Source organism: Chionomys nivalis, chromosome 3 (genome assembly GCF_950005125.1).
Source record: "Chionomys nivalis chromosome 3, mChiNiv1.1, whole genome shotgun sequence".
In the NCBI taxonomy this organism is placed as follows: domain Eukaryota; kingdom Metazoa; phylum Chordata; class Mammalia; order Rodentia; family Cricetidae; genus Chionomys; species Chionomys nivalis.
The window spans coordinates 89,578,733-89,598,784 of NC_080088.1; the positions used below are offsets into that span (position 1 = coordinate 89,578,733).

General features: G+C 49.2%; 1 protein-coding gene across 3 annotated transcripts in view; it reads right to left on the reverse strand.

The window, feature by feature from the left end:
• The window catches only part of Cyth3 (cytohesin 3), a 107,132-nt gene that overhangs the window by 2,638 nt on the left and 84,442 nt on the right, over positions 1-20,052 (reverse strand). For all 3 annotated transcript variants that reach the window (XM_057765642.1, XM_057765641.1, XM_057765643.1), the window contains exons 5-12: positions 13,724-13,842; positions 9,011-9,091; positions 5,845-5,957; positions 5,494-5,642; positions 4,295-4,406; positions 410-486; positions 262-333; positions 14-168 (exon numbers count right to left, since the gene is read on the reverse strand). In XM_057765642.1, the coding sequence (XP_057621625.1) occupies positions 14-168; positions 262-333; positions 410-486; positions 4,295-4,406; positions 5,494-5,642; positions 5,845-5,957; positions 9,011-9,091; positions 13,724-13,842 (878 nt within the window). The remainder of the gene's footprint in view (positions 1-13; positions 169-261; positions 334-409; positions 487-4,294; positions 4,407-5,493; positions 5,643-5,844; positions 5,958-9,010; positions 9,092-13,723; positions 13,843-20,052) is intronic.

A 20,052-nucleotide genomic window follows, 5' to 3' on the forward strand; every position in this document is an offset into this window, starting at 1 on the left:
CTGTCCTACTCACTTGATGGACTTCATCCACTCCTCCTTCTCTTCAGGGCTGGGGGCAGAGATCCGGTACACAACATGGTTCCCCTCCACCACACGGCCATCTGCCTCTGTCTTGCACGCTTTGATGACCTGCCCTTTATGACTGGGGTTGTACAGCTCAAAGCAGTTCTGGGAGAGAGAAGAGACCCATCACAGGGGCAGGGAGGGAGGAGAGGCTGCAAAGCTCTAGAGAGGAAAGACAGGCACAGGGAAATCTCGTACCGGTTTCCGAGGGTCCTCCACCTCCCTGATGCTGAGGTTCTCCAGCGGGATGATCCCCCTGGGCTCCTTGTCCTAGAAGAGAGATGTATGAGGCCAGGCTGACAGACTGGTTCAGGCCTTTGGAGAGAGGATGTGCAGTCACACTCACCGTAGTGTACTCAAAGTAGTAGAGGCAGTTATCTGTGAGGATGAACCAGCGCCGTTTCCAGGTCTTCACACGGCCCCCTAGGAGGAGGAGAGCCCCATGAGGCAGGTGCTCAGGCAGCCAGAGCCCAAGGGCCCAGAATCCCCAACCACATCACTGCCCTGTCAAAGGAGCCAAGCTCAAGACTGGGCTTGCTTTCTCTTCAAACCCATCCCATATTGACCCCAGTTAGAAAGTGGGCAAGTTGTGAGGCCTGACCATCCAGGATGGCTGGGTGCAGGGCTGGGACCCCCATGCACCCCCCCCACCCAGGGCCCACACAGGTGCCCTCTCTCCATGGCCACCCAAGGGTCACCCTAGGTCATACACGGCTTTCAAATTTGCTTCCTTGAAAAGTTAGTTGTAATGGATGGGTGTAATTTCCCCCATGAAATGAACACGATGAAGTCAGTGCCGGCTCACCCAGGTCTGTCCAGGCTTAATCCTGTTACGTCAGGGCAGTTATCGCATTACTGGGACTTTGAGCAGCCCTGGGATCCATCAAAGTCAATTACCCTTGGCCCAGGGAATTATTAGATTGAATTAATCTTTTAACAAGATCTAGAGCACATGTGTACGTACGTACACACACACACACACGCACGCACACACGCGGATATCTGTACAAGCTCTTTACTACGGAAAGAAACCCTCTGTCCTATCTTATTTGTTGCTGTCAGTCAAAATTATTTATACTGACAGCTTTTGCTTTTGACAGAAAGTTTGAAAAAAAAAAAGAGGAAAAGTTGCTTGTGGTAACAAATTCATCTCCCCCTGCCCCATGGGCTCCCAAAGCTAACAGTGGCAACGCAGAGGAACTGGCTTGGCTTTCTCTAAACATGCCAGGAGGTGGGGAGGATCTGCAGACCAATGCAAGGTGCTGGGAAGTGCAGATAGGTTGTGGGGGCACAGAAGGCACCCACAGTGAGGAAGGAACTTCCCAGGCAGTTACAGAGACTCCAATACAGGAAGAAATAGGGGAGATTGCTTTACCCTGACAAGAGTGCCTGGAGTTTGCAAGGTAGGGAGGAATCGCCAAAGCACAGTGGGATGCTGGGCCAGCCCAACCCCCTCTCCACACCACACCCCCTTGGCCAGGAAAGCCTTCCCTTGGGCTTCTCCTGCCTGGAGTCACACCTCTTTCTCACACCGTCTCTCCTGATGGTTGCACAGGACCCCTGTTCCCCAAATTACACCTTCCTCAATCAGGGGCTGTCTCATGCCATAACACACAGGAAACTAGGGATTTATGGGAGCCCCAGCCTATGCAGAACCCCAGAAGAAACTCAGTTTAGCCTTTCTTCTCCCAAAAACCTTCAGCGAAGAGGAACAGAGAAAGGCATGCCAAGATCTAGCCACACTCGCTTCTCTGAGGCACTCACTCTTCCAGGCCAAGTCAGTGCCAGAATCAGATGAGAGCAAGCTTGCGACTCAGGCAGCTGCCGCTAGTGTGTTTCCTCTCCTTCCCTCAGAGAGGTCCAGGCAGTCATCCCAGCTAAACCGGTGCTTCCTAGCAATAGCCAGGAGAGTACTTGGAAATTTACCCTTCTCTCCCTCCCCAGCATGGGTTCCCCTTTGGCAGAGCTGCTCCAGGTCTTTCTGTGGAAGCGCCCCTGCCAAGCGCCTGCTCCTCCTCTCTGCTGCCATTGTGGCTGTCAAGCCCTTCTGTGCTCTGCTCAGCCTCAAGCCCCCTGGGAAAGGTCAGCCAGGCATGGGGTCACAGCTGCCCAGAATGGTTATTTGTGAGGCTGGAGGGCCCCTGAACATCCCCACTGCTTCCATGGTCAGGATGATTAGGGGAGCCTGGCTCTAGGCTGCCCAGTAGGGATCCCATTCAGTCCAGATGCGGGCCAAGTAGGGGCAATGCCCCAAACTTGAAGCCACAGCAGATTGTGCTACAATCCTATATTCAGCCCTGTGCACAGATCCGTGCTCCCAAACGCTTTCATGTTTTTATAGTTTCCCTTTCATTGCTGTCCTCAAGCATGTGGAGGCGGACACACACGGCTGTACACACATGAACACACTGACACGAGCAAGCCCACGTCAACGTTTTCTTCCATGACAATTCAATCCTAACCAAACAGTGTACACAGCCCCACCAAGACTGCAGAATGCGTCCAGCATGCCTTCCCCCCTCTTGACACTTCTGGAGAAGTACCAGCTGGCTGTGGCAAATGCTAGGTTTGGGCTCCTCTATACAACTGAAGGAAGCTAGTGGGCACAAGTGCCCATGGGTACCAGGCACTTGGAAAAGGCCAGTGAAAGCCAATTCTGCCCACCAGCTTGCTGGGGTGACATCTACGGGTAGTGCCTCATGTAATCATGGTTTTGGCCTCCTAGAGCAGGGTGAACCTTTGCCTGCTGGTGTGCGGGAGCCCACAGTGCCAGCGCTGCCTGCAAAGGTGGGCCTCAGGTCCCAGCATCTGGCTATGCTGGGTCAAGGCACATACCAACAGCACAGCTAAGCGCTCTGCACACTTATTTCATGGCCTGCTTAAGTGTCCAACCAGAAAATGGGCTGGGCAACATGAGCTGGTTTCACTCGTTCATTTTCATCCAGGGACTGGGCTCTTCCTAGTGGCAGAAGCCACACCAACTGCCAGGAAGCTGTGGTGCCATCATCCCTCAGGAAACTGCTGGTGGCTGGGACGCACGCTTCCTCTTTTCTCTATCCACAGGCACAGTGTGTGTGGCCAAGTCACTCGAGGGTCCACACTCAAGGTTATTGCGCTTGATTTTAAGGCCAACACTGGGACATTTATTTCTAAACTCTGACATAGTGAGAGCAAAATTAAGAGCAATGGCCAAGGCCAAAGTTGGGAAACAGCAGACCCTCAGGGGAGCCCCATCAGCTGGACCTGTCACATGTCTCCGAGTCACAGCCCAGCCTCCCTTGGTCCATCATCAGAACTCTATACCACAGGTCTTTCTTATTACACAGCAATAATATTACCTGGACAGGCACTGTCACATGTCACAGGCTTTCTGTCAATCTATGGTTCTTTCAACCCCTCAGAGTCAAAAGAAGCTAAAAATTTCAATTGTCCCAAGTGCAGGAATCCATTAAGTTTCCAATAAGGAAGCCTTTGTACAGGTACAACACTGTTGGTTAGTGGGGGTAGGGTAGCACTGTAAGACAGGCTGGTTACCAGCTTCCTCCCTGCTGCAGGGCCCTGAAGATGGGGGCAAGCATGTTCCCATAGTTTCCCCATGCGCTCGTTTCTGGTCCCAGGAGCTCTGGGCCCTGCCCATGATGGATGGGTCTCACACACACTACACCTGCACAGTGCTGCCCCAGCCAAGTCCAAAGCCAAATGGATCAGATGAATGGCAACCACAGACTGGAGCTTCACACAGACCAACGTGGGGGAGAAAATGAGCTGCTGGGGAGGGGAGGAAGCCACTGGGTACCTACCTCCTAGCGCAGGACAAGCAGGGACAGCCCATCACAGAACAGAAAGGTGGGAGCCACAGGCAGAAGGAAACAACAAGAAGGAACATTTAAACCACTCGTCAGGATCACAGCCACGCCAAAGCACGAGAGCACACAGCTTGTGGAGATAGGCAGAGAACTACCGGATTCATGTGGACACTAACTCAGTAGCTTTCTGGGATGGGTGCTGCAACCATGGCCCGCTCTGGAAGGTCACGACTCAGTGACACAGCCACAGTGTTAAAGTGAGCGGCTGCCCAGAGTGGTCTCTGGCTTGACTGCATTTTTCTTTTTAAGCTTTCTGCCTTGTAGTTGGGGCTGTGGCTCCAAGGAAGGAGCAGGGCAAGAAGTCCCCGGGAGCTGCTGCTGTGGGCCAAGGGGTGAGGGTGCAGGTCCCACCCTGCCAGGCTCACCCAGCTTCAGCAGCCAGCCTTCTCGATCTGGGTTGAAGAACGTATGTGTCAAATCATTCCCGTCATCTTCTGGGATCTTAAATGGCTCATTCTTGATACTTTCATATAAGTTCTGTAAGGAGGAGGAGAAGAGCCAATCAGGGGCTGTACCGAGAAGCAACATCCTTCCTCCCTCCTGCACAGAGTCCCACATAGCCTGAGAGACCAGGCGGTTACGAAGACACTTGGAAAGTGCCTTTGAAATCACCAAGCTAGCATTACTGATTTTCATTGGATTAAGAGAATTTAATAGTAACTTCAGAGGTTGGGAGACGGCTCAGCTGATGAAATGCTTGCCTGCAGGCACGGAGACCCAGTTTTGGATGTGCAGTTCCTATCTAAACATAGAACTGAGCTTTGGTAGTTTGTCCTTATATCTTCTCTAAGACGACAGAGACATGAGATCCTTGGTACTTACCGGCCAGCGAGAAACCCCCGTCACCGAAAAACAAAAACAAACAAAAACAACCATCTGGAGATGAGATGGCTCAGCAGGCCAAGGCACTTGGGCACACAAGCCTGGCAACTTAAGTTCCATCAGCAAAGCTCACGCACGTGTGAAAGGAGAGAAGCAACTCTACAAAGTTGTTCTCTGACCACCACATGCCACCACCACACAGACATCATGTACATATACACAATAAAAATAGTAATAAGTAAAAAATAAGGCAGAGAAGTGATTGATGGAGAAACCCAACACTAACCTCAACCCTGACCCCCCATACACACACGAGTAGGAAAATCCCACATGACAGGGCAGGAGACAACGATGGTTAGTTAGTCTTAATTGTCAGCACGGCACAGTCTAAACCATCTGAGAAGGAAATCTCAGTGAGGGACTGTCTAGATCAGGCTGACCTGTGAGGAAGGAAGCCTAGCCCAATAGTGGGTGGTCGCTCCCTGGGTTTGGATCCATAAAAACAGAGTGAGCTGTGCACTGCCAAGCAGGCATGTATTCACCCTCTCGTGCCTCCTGACTGGATGTGACTGGGCGCTTCCAGTTCCTGCCTTGACTTCCCCACAATGAAGGACTGTACTCTAGACTTTGTAAGTTAAATAAGCTCTTCCTCCACTAAAGTTGCATTTTTCGGGGTATTTTATCATAGCAACAGAAATGAAACCGGGGCAGACACACAACTGGAAGCCGCTTGTGGACTCACCCTCAGCAGCTCCTCAGGAAGGTCCCCACCCTCGTTGATGCCGCGGTTCATGGTGATGAAGCGCTCGGCAGTAGGCTTGTCCCGCACGTTGTGGTTGTGCAGGCTGGTGTTGAGCATGATGATGGCGAAGGACAGCACATAGCATGTGTCTGCAACAAGACACAAGGTGGGGAGGCTTGAAGCTCAGCTTGCATTTCTACAGGGAGAGTGGTGCCCTAGGAAGTGCTGCCAATGCTGCTTCCCTGGCAGAACGGCGTGCCCACTGAGGGGTGCTTCTCTACAGAGGCAGTGGGGGGTTAATGGGAGCTATGGGTGGGAGCATCTCGACGCAGGGATGTGCAGGCTGCTGACCTGTGGACTGGAAGACCCCAGGGTTGCACAGGCAGTATCGTGATGCGAAGGCCTCCATCATGCGGTCAATCTTCTGCGCCTCTCCAGGAAGTCTGAAGCTCCATAGAAACTGCCTGTAAAGACAGAGGATGCTTCACCGAGTGACCTTGGGAGGATAGATCTGGCCAGACCCCCAAGCAGTTCCTGATCACCACGGCAAGAGCCCGGCCTGCTCAGTCTGAGTGCCCAGAACTACCATGCGGTCAGCCGGTTTCCTCCTATTCAACAACTGAAGACTGCTGGCCACTCCTTTTGTAGAACTACAAACTCTTCTTCAAGATCTGCTGCAGATGCCTCAAACCTCAACAGGATCCCAGCATGCTCTGCCCTGCCCCCATGACACCACCTCCTACATGGACATTCCAGGTGATCCCAGGGTCCACCATGCCTGTGGCTGCTACAGTATTGGCAGGATAATGGATCCTCTCCTCTCAGGACTCCTCACCAAAAGCAAGGTGGGAACAGGGTCAGAGTCAGCAACCAGCGCCCACCCACACCTGCCAGGCCACAGCCACAGCCTACTGCTGTGTCACCCCTGCCTCGAACGAGCAGGCCCAAGCACATAGAAGCTCCCCTCCCACTAAGGTCTCCCCTGGTTGCCCTATATGACACCGTAGCTCCTGCCCTGCATCTTCATCTCCTTCTTGCTTTGCTTTCTCAGGCTACAAGGCACCCAACCAGCATTCTCCACCTGCCTGCCTTAAGTACCAACAGAAAGGTTATGGCTATCCCGCCTTCCAGAGCCACCCTGGCCCGTGAGGCTCATAACCAGCCTTACAGCAATGGCTGAGTATGTCAGACCTACAGGCCACCTTAAGACGTGGCTAGCACAGTGATACAAGGGAGGACCTGCTCTTTCTCTGGGCTCCCACGCCTATGCAAGCCCTTTAAGAAGGACTGTTTCCTCTAGGCCTGTCCACCACTCCCTCCTCCTTGCCACTGCCCCCACTCCCAGGGGATTCCTGCCACAATCGCTCAATAGCATCACACACAGATGCCCTATTCCCACTTTCAAGACAGCCTCCAGAGCCAGGCCCATCTCTGACACTTTCCCACTCTGCCCCACATGGTCAGTAAAGGACCACAGACATGCTGTCCTTGCCCTATCAGAGCAAGTTCCTCAGTTCTGACCCCACCATGACCACCCTGCCCACGAGTCTGAGGACCTTTTACCCAGCCTTACACTTCACTCCTACAGCAACCAGCTTCTATCAAGAAGCACCAAACAGGCATCAGCAATGCCCGTCATCTTCCCCGCACCCACAGCAGACTCTGCACCATTCTGAGCATGTCCCACTTGCATCCCTGATTAGGCCCAAGTACAGAGAGGAGATAATGCCACAGGTCAGGCACAGCCAAGACAGAATCCACTGGAGCAAACCCAAGGTAGGCAGCAGCTACTCACTCTCATTGGTCTGGTGGAGAGGTCAGCTAGGCTTTGCCCTCTGACTCCAAGGCAGACAGAGTGAGAGGAGTAGAAGCACAGTGGTGATGGCTATGCCATGGACTAGCCCTCCAGGTTCGTCAGCTCTGAGCCTTTCTCTGCCCATACAGTTCTCCAAAAGTGAACCTAAAATCAGCTAAACAGGTCTGTGAGACTCCTGTAGGGCTTTTCTGACAGCAAGCTTTTCAGCCCGGGCTGAGGGCTGAGCAGGGTCCCAAGGGCCACAACCAAAGGCTGCCAACATTCCAGTCTGCAGCTGAAGGAAGGTGGTGTAAACATCACCAGAGGCAGGAGGAGAAGGTATGAAGACACGACCAGACAAGGCCAGCTATGTATGCTGAGCTTTGGGTGACACCAGGCTGGGTGAATCCACAAGATCAGTCCTTGTTACTTCTGCCTACACCCCAGGGTGAAGACCCAGTCCAAATGTCATGCCATCACAGAAGACAAGATGCCATTTGCTCAAGACTGCCAACCCAGCATGAGTGGGAATCCAGAACAGCACTGAACACTGAGGCTATCCCCTTCACTCACAGTACGGTCTATAGTGGCAGTGGCTTTCCTCAGACCAGACAGAGACCACAGAAGGACATCTGATGGTTCCATCTACATTCTCCTTGGCACACCCATATGCCTGGGGCCTGAGACTAACCCTAGTGACAACAGGACAGGGAGACACTGAGGCTGTCAAAAGCATAGCACAGGAAGCATGCACACATACAAGCTGGGATGGTTAACTTCCATTGTCAACTTGACCTGATATAGAGTCACCATGGAAATAAACCTGTGGGTCTACCTCTGACGTTATTTCCAGAAAGGGTTAAATGAGGAAGACCCATCCTGAATGTGGGTGGCATCATCCCATGGACCACAACTTTCTCTCCTACCTCCCATCTCCACAAAACCTGTAAGAGCAAGAAACTTCTCCCCTTTTTAGGATGGAAGGATCTGTCTCTTTCCTTTTAGGCCCCTACTGTGCTATACATGGTGCTGCTTCTACTTAAAAGCCTGGAACTCTCCTCATAAAGCTCTATGGAGAGCTTGCTCGCTTTATCTATCTATCCATCCATCTATCATCTATCTATCATCTATCTATCCATCTATCATCTATCTATCCATCTATCATCTATCTATCATCTATCTATCTATCTATCTATCTATCTATCTATCTATCTATCTATCTACCTACCTACCTATCATCTATCTACCATCTATCTATCTATCTATCTATCTATCTATCTATCTATCTATCTATCTATCATCGCCTCACCTTCTTTTCTACAAACCTGTCAACATCTCTTATCATCTACGCTTACACCTTAGGCAGCTGCTACACCTTCCCCACCTTCAAACAGTGAACCAAGACAGAACCTTCTTTAAGTCCCTTCTCCCCAGGAACAAGTAAGGGAACAGCAAATGCAAGGACCCCAGAATGAAGGACAGCAAAAAACCCGAGAAGGTGCAGAAGCAGTGGCCACAGCAAGGCAAGCATGCAGTCTATCCCCAAACAAGTCTGGTTTCTACCCAGGGCTGCCGAGTGCCACCCAGGAGAGAACACGGAGGCTGACCTGTCAGAACTCCAGCTACTGGGGGACTGGGTGGGGTCCATCAGAGTCACTCTGAGTGACCACTGCCACCCCAGCCTTCCCATCTGTCTATACATGCCGTAAGGCAACCACTCACCTTAAGGCCTGGACAAGGTTGAGATCAGCAAACTCATGAAGCTCAACAAAAGCCTGAAGAACTTTGATATTAAAATCATCCCTAGGAAAGAAGAGAAAACATCTGAGCTGCCCTGGAGAGAAGGCATATATAAATGGCAGGCCTTTGCAGGTGACGGTAGCTCACTACAAGCAGCCATGCTCTTCACTGTAAATTTGTTTTAGAATTTTTATTTGTTTTGTTCTTTGAGGCAGAGTCTCACAAAGTTGCAGAAAACCTGGAACTCAGGATCCTCCTGCCTCCACCTCCCAAGTGCTAGAATTACAGGCATGCGCCCAGGGCCAGTAGTTTTCAGACTTAATGCAAAGGACACCTGCGTGGCTCTCTGAGGAGAACTTCCTAATGGGCAGGAGCTGGGAAGGAACCCACTACAAATCCTCAACTCAACTTCAGGTGAGCACTAAAGCACTCCACACGAGTGAGGCCTGGGACCACCTATACATATTCTGGAACCTTCAAAATGGCCCCTTAGCAAGGTTTTGCTCTGGTCTCTGCTTCCCAATGGGGTTTTGAGTGTGAGAAAAGGAGAAGCAACTTTCTCAGGTCCTAAGTCATAGAGTGCAGGAGACCAAGGAAATCGGGGGGGAGGAGGAGAAGCAACATTCTCAGGTCCTAAGTCATAGAGTGTGGGAGACCAAGGAAATCGGGGGGGGGAGGGGACCTAATACATCATATTAGGGATTTTTGTTTTGCTTTGTTTTTGGAGGCTGGTGGGATCAGGTCTCATTCTGTAGCCTACACTGGAATGGAACTCACTACATAGCCCAGGGACTACAGCATAGGGAACTCATTACATAACACAGGGACTATAGCATAGGGAACTCACTATAACCCAGGGACTACAGCATAGGGAACTCACTACATAACCCAGGGACTACAGCATAGGGAACTCACTACATAGCCCAGGGACTACAGCATAGGGAACTCACTATAACCCAGGGACTATAGCACAGGGAACTCATTAAAACACTCCTGCTTCAGCCTCATGAGTGCTGGGGTTACTGGCATGAATCATAAGCCCTATCATATTGGTTTTTAAATGTAAAACATGAAAATACAATAAAGAGCAACTTTTTATTTAAATAGCAAAAAAAAGAAAAATGATGCATCGGTGTATTTCACTGGACGTTAGCTTAAATTGTGCAACAGGTCTGCTCACCATGTGCTCTGAGGACATCCCTAGAGCACAATGCCAGGGTCCAGCTGTCCTACCAGAGGACTGGCACCCACCACACCTGGGGAATAGACCAGGCCTGGCCTGAAGACCACATCTGCTGCACACAAGCACCAGGCGCGCTGGAAGTAGTGGCCAGAGCTTAGTGCTGTCTGCCCCCAGGGCCATCCCTCAAGTTAAAAGGAGGGAGCTTAGGGACAGCACTGGGAAGATGAGGTACTGTTGTCTCCAAGCCTATGTCCCCAGAAGGGGGCATGATGAAATCTTCCCAGGAGGCAATGCAAGGCCTGTCCTGATCGTGCAACACTGCACTGGTCCGATGATCCACTAAACTGGTAAACTCTCAGCATTAGGCACACTTGGGCCAGGAGTGTGTCCACACATGCACACTCTTCTGCAGCTCAGTGGAGAGGGAGCAGCTTTGGCAGCCAGGTTAGGGCCACAGCTAAGGGGCCAAGGCCTGTGACCACATCGGCTGCCAGAACCTCAGGGAGTGGTGAAGCCCAGAGGCAGTGTTAAAGGCAGATTCCCATCTCTTCAGCATTCAGGATTTGGGATTGGCACTGTTCAACCTGCAAGACTTCTTTATACTTGCTAGCTGTGTTCTTATCAGATGTCAAGTAAGATTTCAAATGCTCCTCTCCAAGGAGAGGGGCTTATTCTTTTTATTTTATTTTAGCTTTCAGTTTTTAGTTTTCAAGGCAGGGTTTGGTTTCTCTGTATAGCCCTGGCTGTCCTTTAACTCACAGAGATCCACCTGCCTCTGCCTCCCAAGTGCTGGGATCAAAGGCCTGAGCCATCACTCCCCACTCCTTCTTTAGAGTATAGTCTGAAGCAAAAATAATAATTTGGGGCTGCTGAGTTGACTCAGCAAGTAAAGACACTTAATGTAAACCTTGATGTAATCCTGAGCTTGATTCTAGAACCCATGTGGTAGGAACAGAGAACCAACTCTCACAGGTTAGCATGTTAGCATCCACACATGTTCACACATACAGATAAATGTGCAAAATGTTTAAATTTTTGTGGTGTTCAGTTGACCTCACTTCTTTAACTGTTTGGCCTTTGGGCACTAGACCTAAGAAACCCTTGCAATAATAGGATCATGATGATTTGCATGGTTCTAAGCATTTAATGGCTTGACATTTGTGTCTTGGACCCATATTAACCTCTGTGTATAGTGAGGAGCCCAATATTTTCTCTCACAGACGTCATCTGTCATCAATGTTGGGGTCATTCTTTCCCCACTCAAGTGTCTTACATTACATGTTAAAAATCATTTGATAGTAAATATAGGTGTTTATTTCTGGATTCCCAATTCCATTCTATCATCTTCTAGACCATTTTTATATTTATGTGTGTATATATACACATATATATATGTGTGTGTGCGTGTATATGTATATATATATGGCAGGGGGTGTACATGTGAATTCAGGCACAGAAACACTCGGAAGAGGACAACAGACCCCCTGGAGCTGGGGTAACAGGCAGCTGTGAGCCGCCAGATGTAGGTGCTGAGAATGACCTCAGCAGCACATTGAAATGCTCCAACCTGCTGAGCCACCTCTCTATCCAGTCCTTATGATTGTCTACGTCTGCCTTTTATTGTATTGTTTTGATCGGTATAATTTTTTTTTGTAATCATAAAGTGTTTTTTCTAAAGAAGAACCTTCCACATTATTAGTTTGCTGACTTTTGCAAAGAAGTCAAATGGGATTCTGCTGATGTATTAGATCTACCCATCAAGATGGAGCATACTGACCATAGCAAGACTACTTCCCAATCTGTCAGCATGGGATAGATTGCATCTGCTTGGATCTTTTCACTGGTCTCATCTGCACGTCTTCTGTTAAACTCACTACTAGCTCTTCCCAATGCTGCTACAGTTACAGCTACTTTCAGTCTGCTCAGAGACACAGCTGCACGGAACAGCTGGCCGTGGCATACTGAGCCTGACTCCTGTGACCTTACTGAGCTTGCCTGTTCCCACTAATAGTTCAGGATGTGTCCTGGCTAGGTTTACTGTCAGAACCTTGGGCATAATAAGCAAGCATTCTACCAGTAAGCATCACTAAAGCTCTTTAACTGACTTATAAACTAACTGGCCTGGGCTAGAAATGCCAGTAGTCAACAAATAAATGAGACTGAACAAAAATAAATGGTCATTAGAGACTGTAGGGCACATGTGACTCTGTTTGGTACATAATCTTCACACACTGCTGTCTGATTTGAAATTTATTTTAAAAATCCTTGTTTGTGGCTTTATTGGTTGGTTGAGATCTGGTTTTAGTATCAGGTAGTACTAAACTCCTGGAATGAGCCGGGGAATGCTTCACTGTAGAACAAGTATTTACAATAAAAAGTTAAGAGTAGAACTGTCCTGACTGGGCTATGTTGGGCTTTAAACAGCACTCCCTTCTTGGCACTTGCTGCCTTGGTCTCCTGCCTCGCCTCAGCTAAGTACAGTAGATGGCCCTTCAGGGAATGGTGGTTCACTCTTGTAATCCCAGCCCTTAGAGGCAGAAGGGACAAGATCACTGTTAAGTGAGGCCAGCCTACGCTACACAGCAAGACCTGATCTCAAAACCCAACAAAGCCAAGTGTGGGAGCCCACAGAAGTGGGTCCGTTCTACCTTGACTGGGGGCCAAAGAGTTCAGACCTATTCCTGCTCTTTCAAGGATATGACAGATTTGACCCAGGGAGTGGCTACCTACAAGACGCTTGGCCTAAAGGGTGGGTGCTGCATGTCCTGCCTAAATAACATAATACTTAACTCTAGATATAGTTACTTGATGCTTCAGGTAGTGAAGAGGTAGTTACCCTGTTTGACCTTTGTGTCATGTTAAAGCAGTCTTTTGCCTTCTCCCCCTCACCTCTTTTTTGGATTGGGGTATGTATATAAGCATATGGAAAATAAATGCAGGCAAATTCAGTACTCACTGAACTGCCCTCCTGACTCTATTCTGTGTCTCTGTATCTCTGTTCCTTCTGCCTAATATTTCTAATCCACACGCCCCTGTGGAGGATGGACCCCTGACGGCCAAGCAAAGCAAAACCACCAGCAGATGGACCTTTAGCTGAGGTGGGGAAAGTCACTTCAAGTGACTGGGAAAATCTCGATAAGTCTAGGCTGTTTCTGGACCAACCTGCAGAAGGCGGGGCTTTCCAGGCCAGGGGGGAACGACACTGATGACTGAGAGAAGGACTCCAATGGGACACAGATCCTACCTGACCCTGTCACCTTCTTTTGTTGTGTGTCTTTTCTGCTGCTTTATCTAAGAAATCCCTGTATAATTCTGGATTATTAAGGTTCAGTTCACTCCTATGCATTCTCTTAAGTATGTGATGCTTTAATTCTTCTATTTAGGTCTCTGGTCCACTTCACCTCTGGTATGATGAGATCCCAGCGGCCTGTCCTCAGGAGGATCCCAACAACACCGGGTCAGCACTGTCCTACTGTCTGTCCTCCAGAGCCGCAAGAGGATCCTCAGCTTACCTCTCACCCAGGTAGTCTCCAATGACGGTCTTGTTCAGGCCCTCGCCTTTGTACAGAAACTGGGCGACATCCTCTGGGGAGCTCTGCAGCAGGTCGTTCTCAATGAGGAACTGAATGCCCTGAGGAACAAGTGAGACAGAACACACGGGTCAGGACATCCACTCATGATCCTCTCAAAGTTGGCAACTGAAAATGTCAGACCAAGGAGCCTGCTCAGCCTGACTTCCAAAATGTCATACGTGTTTCATCCACTCAAGAAAGAGATGCTATGTTCATCAAGTGTTATATAGAAGTTTTAAAAAACCATCAGATTTGTAAAGCTTGGGGAAACCACGTCTTTCCTGCCTCACAGGACCTCACTGTGGGAGAGAAGCTGCCATGGGACAAGCCAATTCCCAACCACCAACCCCCTTGACAACGGTTTCTTTCTATTTTATATGAGTGTTTGCCTGCATGTCTGTCTGTATACTACATGCATGCTTAGCTCCTGCAGAGGCCAGAAGAGGGCATCAGATCCCCTGGGACTGGAGTTACACAAGGTAATGAACCACCAGGTGGTGCTGGGAATTAAATCTAGTCCTCTGGAAGAACAGCTGAGTCTTCTCTCCAGCTTCCCACCTTTTAAAAAAGAAATATTTTTAACTTATTAAAAATTTAAATTATTTATGTGTGTGAGCCCATGTACTGATCACAACCAGAGGACAGCCTGCAATGAGTGGGGTCCTAGGGATGGAACTCAGGTCTTCAGGTATGGTGGTGTGTTTACCCAATGAGCTCAGGTCTTCAGGTATGGTGGTGTGTTTACCCAATGAGCTCAGGTCTTCAGGTATGGTGGTGTGTTTACCCAATGAGCTCAGGTCTTCAGGTATGGTGGTGTGTTTACCCAATGAGCTCAGGTCTTCAGGTATGGTGGTGTGTTTACCCGATGAGCTCAGGTCTTTCAGGTATGGTGGTGTGTTTACCTGATGAGCTCAGGTCTTCAGGTATGGTGGTATGTTTACCTGATGAGCTCAGGTCTTCAGGTATGGTGGTGTGTTTACCTGATAAGCCACCTGGCCAGATCTCCTTATTCATTATGATTGTGTGTTTCATGTATGAGTGACATACATGTGTTACATGTTACATGTGTATGTGGAGGTCAGAGGACAACCTTCAGGAATCAGTTTTCTCCCCCCACCTGGACAATTGGGGATTGGACTCAGGTTGTCAGGCTTGTGTGACAACTGCTTGTATCTGATCTTGCCACCCTGCCCCAACCAACCCTTTTATTCCGCCACCTGACCCCAAGTGCTTTATAGGCTCCCCTTACGTCCAAATGACCTATCACACAGGTCTGGGCAAGCAGCCATAAGAGGAAGCCTGTAGGAATGACTTTCACTGCCCTTCCTCTTTCTTCCTGTGTTGAACTCCACGTAATGGCCAGAACCACAGCATCTCTCGTGTGAGGGAAAGACCGAGGTAAGCACCTTGCTCCTGTCACTTGGGAGCCACTTATTGCCATAGCAGCTATTCAATAAAATACAACTCTACTGTGTAACCAGTTGTGGGGGGGAAGGACTGGATGTTCTGTTCCTTGGGTCAAAAGCATGTTAACCGGCACACTACCACCGAGTTCACACCAGCTGAGCACATGTTAACCGGCACACTACCACCGAGTTCACACCAGCTGAGCACATGTTAACCGGCACACTACCACCGAGCTCACACCAGCTGAGTACACCCCACTTTAAGAAACTACGAAGTGTGGCTGCTAGTGTCAAGAGAAGAGGTTGGACCAGGCCTGAGTCAGCTGCACTGCACCATCTCACGGGAACTCCCAGGACCTACTACAACAGCAAGACGTGCACAACTTGAAAGCTGGTTTCAAGCTACCTTACACCAGGTTAGAACACAGGGAAATCTGCTATCTATGTGCCAAGAGGCATTTCTACAAATTCAGAGAGGCTTTTCCAGCTGAAACTCCAGGCCTAAGCCTGCTTTGGCTTCCTCATATACCCACAGTCCATCTGGCAGCCTTACTTAGCATTTTCAAAAACTTGAGGCAGCAGCAGACAACCGGTAAGAGAAAAGATAAAGATAGAAGATGGAAGACTGCAACTAGATGGAAAGAACAAAACGAACGTGAGGCTTTGCAAAGCCGGTACAAGGCAAAAGGCAACTCAAAGGTACATGTGTGTAAATATATGCAATTGTTGGGAGCATGGCACATACATGCGGATGTACTCATGTAGGTGCTCATGCCCGGAGGCCCTAAGTTGATGCATGTCTTCTTGATTGCGCTCCACTTTTAACTGACTGAGGCAGGATCTCCCACTAAACCTAGAGCTACTAATTGTGACTAATCTATTTAGCTATCTTGAACCACGGTTTTCTTGTCTCTGCCTCCCAAGTATGGGCACCCACAAGTAGACACTACATCTATGCAGGTTTTTTTTTTGTTTTGTTTTTTTGTTTTTTGTTTTTCGAGACAGGGTTTCTCTGTGGTTTTGGAGCCTGTCCTGGAACTAGCTCTTGTAGACCAGGCTGGTCTCAAACTCACAGAGATCCGCCTGCCTCTGCCTCCCGAGTGCTGGGATTAAAGGTGTGCGCCACCACCGCCCGGCTCTATGCAGGTTTTATATGGGCTTGGGGATCCAATCTCTGGTTCTCAGACTTGCACAGCAAGCACGATATGCACTGAACTATCTCCCAGTCCCAGACAGGTATATTTTCATTCTGCTCGCGTGCAGTTTTAAAAAAGCAAACCTAATTTTGGTAATAGTGTGGGATACCTGGGGGAATGTATTTGAGACACAGTGGCCCCAGAAAGGTGGCCTACAATGTTCTGCTAGTACATTTTGTTCTGGGTTGAGGGTTTTGTTTCTTAATTTGTCAAGATGATTCAAGTCTTACATTTAAAATTTGTGGGCCATGTAACATGTCATTTTAGTCTGACAGTCCTAAAGTTAACTCTTACGTATTTCTGGTGGGAATGGAAAAGAGCATATCCACTTGGGTGCTACTGTGAAAGCCACACGCACACATACACATGCATGTACATCTGTCCTGGAGCATGGGATAAGAGCCAGCAGCACTGCTGTTCTGTGCTTGTGCTGTGACTTGTTCACCAACCATCCAGACCCATCCAGACAGGAAGAAGTAGGAGCAAGTAGAGATGGTGAGACAGCAGCCAGCAGGACACAGTACAGGGATACCCTTGGGGTCAGTAAGGGAAGGGCAATCATAGGAGGGTAGGCAGAAGTTTACTAACACCTCAGGGTCAAAGGTCAATACTTCAGCATTATAGAACCCTGCTAGGGTTATCAGAATTCAAAAGACTAACAGTGAGCATAAATTGTTAAGTTTTGCTACCCTGAAATCTGCCAAGGGCAAGGAGGAGGGCATCTGAAAGAACCCAGGATTCTGGAACAAAGCCTCACAGAAGCAGAGCCCAAGGTGGGTCTGGTCCAGGACACCTTGACTGTGACTATGATACTCCAGGGACTGAGTTTGTGGCCATTCTCCCTCAAAGAGCTCAATGCCCCCTAGGCAGATGCAGATATTCCGAGTGCATCTTTGTCACCTGGCTCCCCTATCCCCCAACCAGTGCCAGACCCTGAACTCAGGCCTCGGCCATGTCAGAGCGAGCTTGTGGAACACATTGTCTAGATGTTCAGGACCTGCCCTGAGCCTCTACCCTACCAAAGAACTAGGTCTCTGTAACAGCTGATCCTGACTGTCAACCTGACCGCACTTAGAATGACCTAGGAGAAAAGCCATGGCTGTGAGGGGGCTATAAGAGAGTTTAAACTGAGAGCAAAAGACCCCCACCTTGAAGTGGGTGGCACCCCTTCCGTGGGCTGGATGCTTGGACCGAATAAAAAGGAGTGAGCTAGCTGAGTCCCAGCACTCACGGCTCCGCCTCACACTAGAGCTAGCACGCCTTCCCACCACGATGGCCTGTACTCCGACCCTCCCTCCTCCCTAAGGTGGTGTTTGTTAGGTCGTATCACAACAGTGAGACAACTAATCAATACAACTGATTTTGGAGTGTGTAGACCATCAAGGATGTGAGAAAGTCAAATAGGACAAGGTCACTTCTGGCTTACAAGACACACACGAGACACGAGGAGGCCCCCAGTAAGGAAGGGTTTTCTCTGCAAGAGACACAAGCTCTGGTCATGGGAAACAGGGAAGCCACTAGTGAGTTCAGGCAAACCTATGGCTAATCTTGTCAACCTGACTGGACTGAGACACCTAGGTCAGTGAAGGACATCTCTGGGCACATCTGTGACAATGTTTCCAGACGTGATCAGACTGGACTAGATTAGATTTTGAGGGCTCTGACTTCAGTAATGTTAAGAGTCTTCCAGGGTGGCAGATTAAAGGTAGAAGAGCTATGGAAGATAGGGTCTGGTACGAGGAAATGGGCTGATGGGGTGTGCATTTGAAGGGTCTATCTGGCCCCGCCCTGCTTTTCTCTGTCTTCTGTCTACATGAACAGAGGGCCATTGCCACGCGTTCTACTCCATGATGTTCTGCCTCAGGCCCAAAGCCATGCATGATACGACCATGACAAACTCTAAAACCATGGGCCCAAACTAATCTTTCCTCCTTTAAACTTATCAGGGATCTGTCACAGCGATGAAGAGTCTAAAACAGATTGTAAGCAGAGAGGAGTTGAAAGCCTGAGACCAAGAAAGAAAGAGCTCCATGGGGCGGGGCAGGGGATGGGAGACACAGGCAAGCCAAGGACACAGGAGCAGGCACACTTTGAGTATGGTGATGAGTATTCTTAAAAAGGAGCAGTTAAGCCCAGTGTGGCAGTGCATACCTTTAATCCCAGCACTCAGGAGGCAGAGGTAGGTGGATCTCTGTGAGTTCAAGGCCATCCTGGACTACAAAGTAAGTTCAAGGCCAGTCAGAGCTGTTACACAGAGAAACCGTCTTGAAGTAAAAAACGAAGAAACAAAGAACAGTTACACCAGGTGTGGTGGCTGGCACATGCCTGCAGTTCCAGCACTTCAGAGGCTAAGGCAGGATGCCCTCGAGTTCTAGGCCAGACTGGATTACAGTGAGAAAAAGTGCACAGAAGAGAAGGCCATGATAGAGACTGGAGGGTAAGCTAAGGAGCACCTGCTGGCAATCACTGGCAGCTAGGAGAGAGGCCTGAACAGACCCCTCCATGTTTAAGGGCGCTCATCTTGGACTCCTAGTCTCCTGTAGGAGGATTATTTCTGAGTCTTTTTGTTTGTCTGATAGGGTTTCTCTGTAGCTTTGGAGCCTGCCCTGTAGGCTCTGGTAGGCCAGGCTGGCCTTGAACTCACAGAGATCCACCTTCCTCTGCCTCCCAAGAGCTGGGATTAAAGGCATGCGCCACCACCTGGCTATTTCTGAGTCTTAAGCCATCTAGTTGTGAAGGTATAGGGTACTACACATTAGACAATTACTTATAAAGGAAACCAAATGTCTCAGTAAGATTCAATTTATTTATCTGTTAATTTATTTTTGAGACAGGGTTTCACTGTGTAGCCCTGGCTGGCCTGGAACTCACTTTGTAGACCATGTTGGCCTCGAACTCACAGAGATCCACTTGCCTCTGCCTCCTGAGTGCTGGGATTAAAGGTGTGCACCGCCACAGCCCAGCTGATTTATTTTATGTGTGTAGGTGCTTTGCCTCCATGAATGTTTGTGCACCATGTACATGCAGCACCTGCAGAGGCCAGAAAAGGCATCAAATCCTCTGAACAGGAACCAGAATGGATGTGAGCCACCATGTGGGTGCTGAGTTTCCAACCTGCAAGAGTTCTTACCCAATGAACCACCTCCCCAGCCCCTGCTGGTGTCTATTTTTTAACCTAGGTAATTTAGCCAAGTCAAGTTCATGGTGAGCAATGATTTCTTAGAACTTACTCCTCTTGTCTCTTATCATGGAGACTTCTGAGATCTTTCTGAGGGGAGGGTTTTGTAAAAAAGGTCCCTTTATGTAGCCCAGGCCACCATACCTGTCATAACCACGCCTTCTTAACCTCTCCTACTAATTTACAAACCTTATTTCATCCCTTTTTTTTTTTTTTTTTTTTTTTTGGTTTTTCGAGACAGGGTTTCTCTGTGGTTTTGGAGCCTGTCCTGGAACTAGCTCTGTAGACCAGGCTGGTCTCGAACTCACAGAGATCCACCTGCCTCTGCCTCCCAAGTGCTGGGATTAAAGGCGTGCGCCACCACCGCCCGGCTCATCCCTATTTTTAATGCCAACCAAAAATCTTGACAATCATTTAAACTTATATGTGCCTATCAATGCCTAGGAACCTCAGCTATCATCTCTATATCTTTCTCTCCTCTTCTCCTTT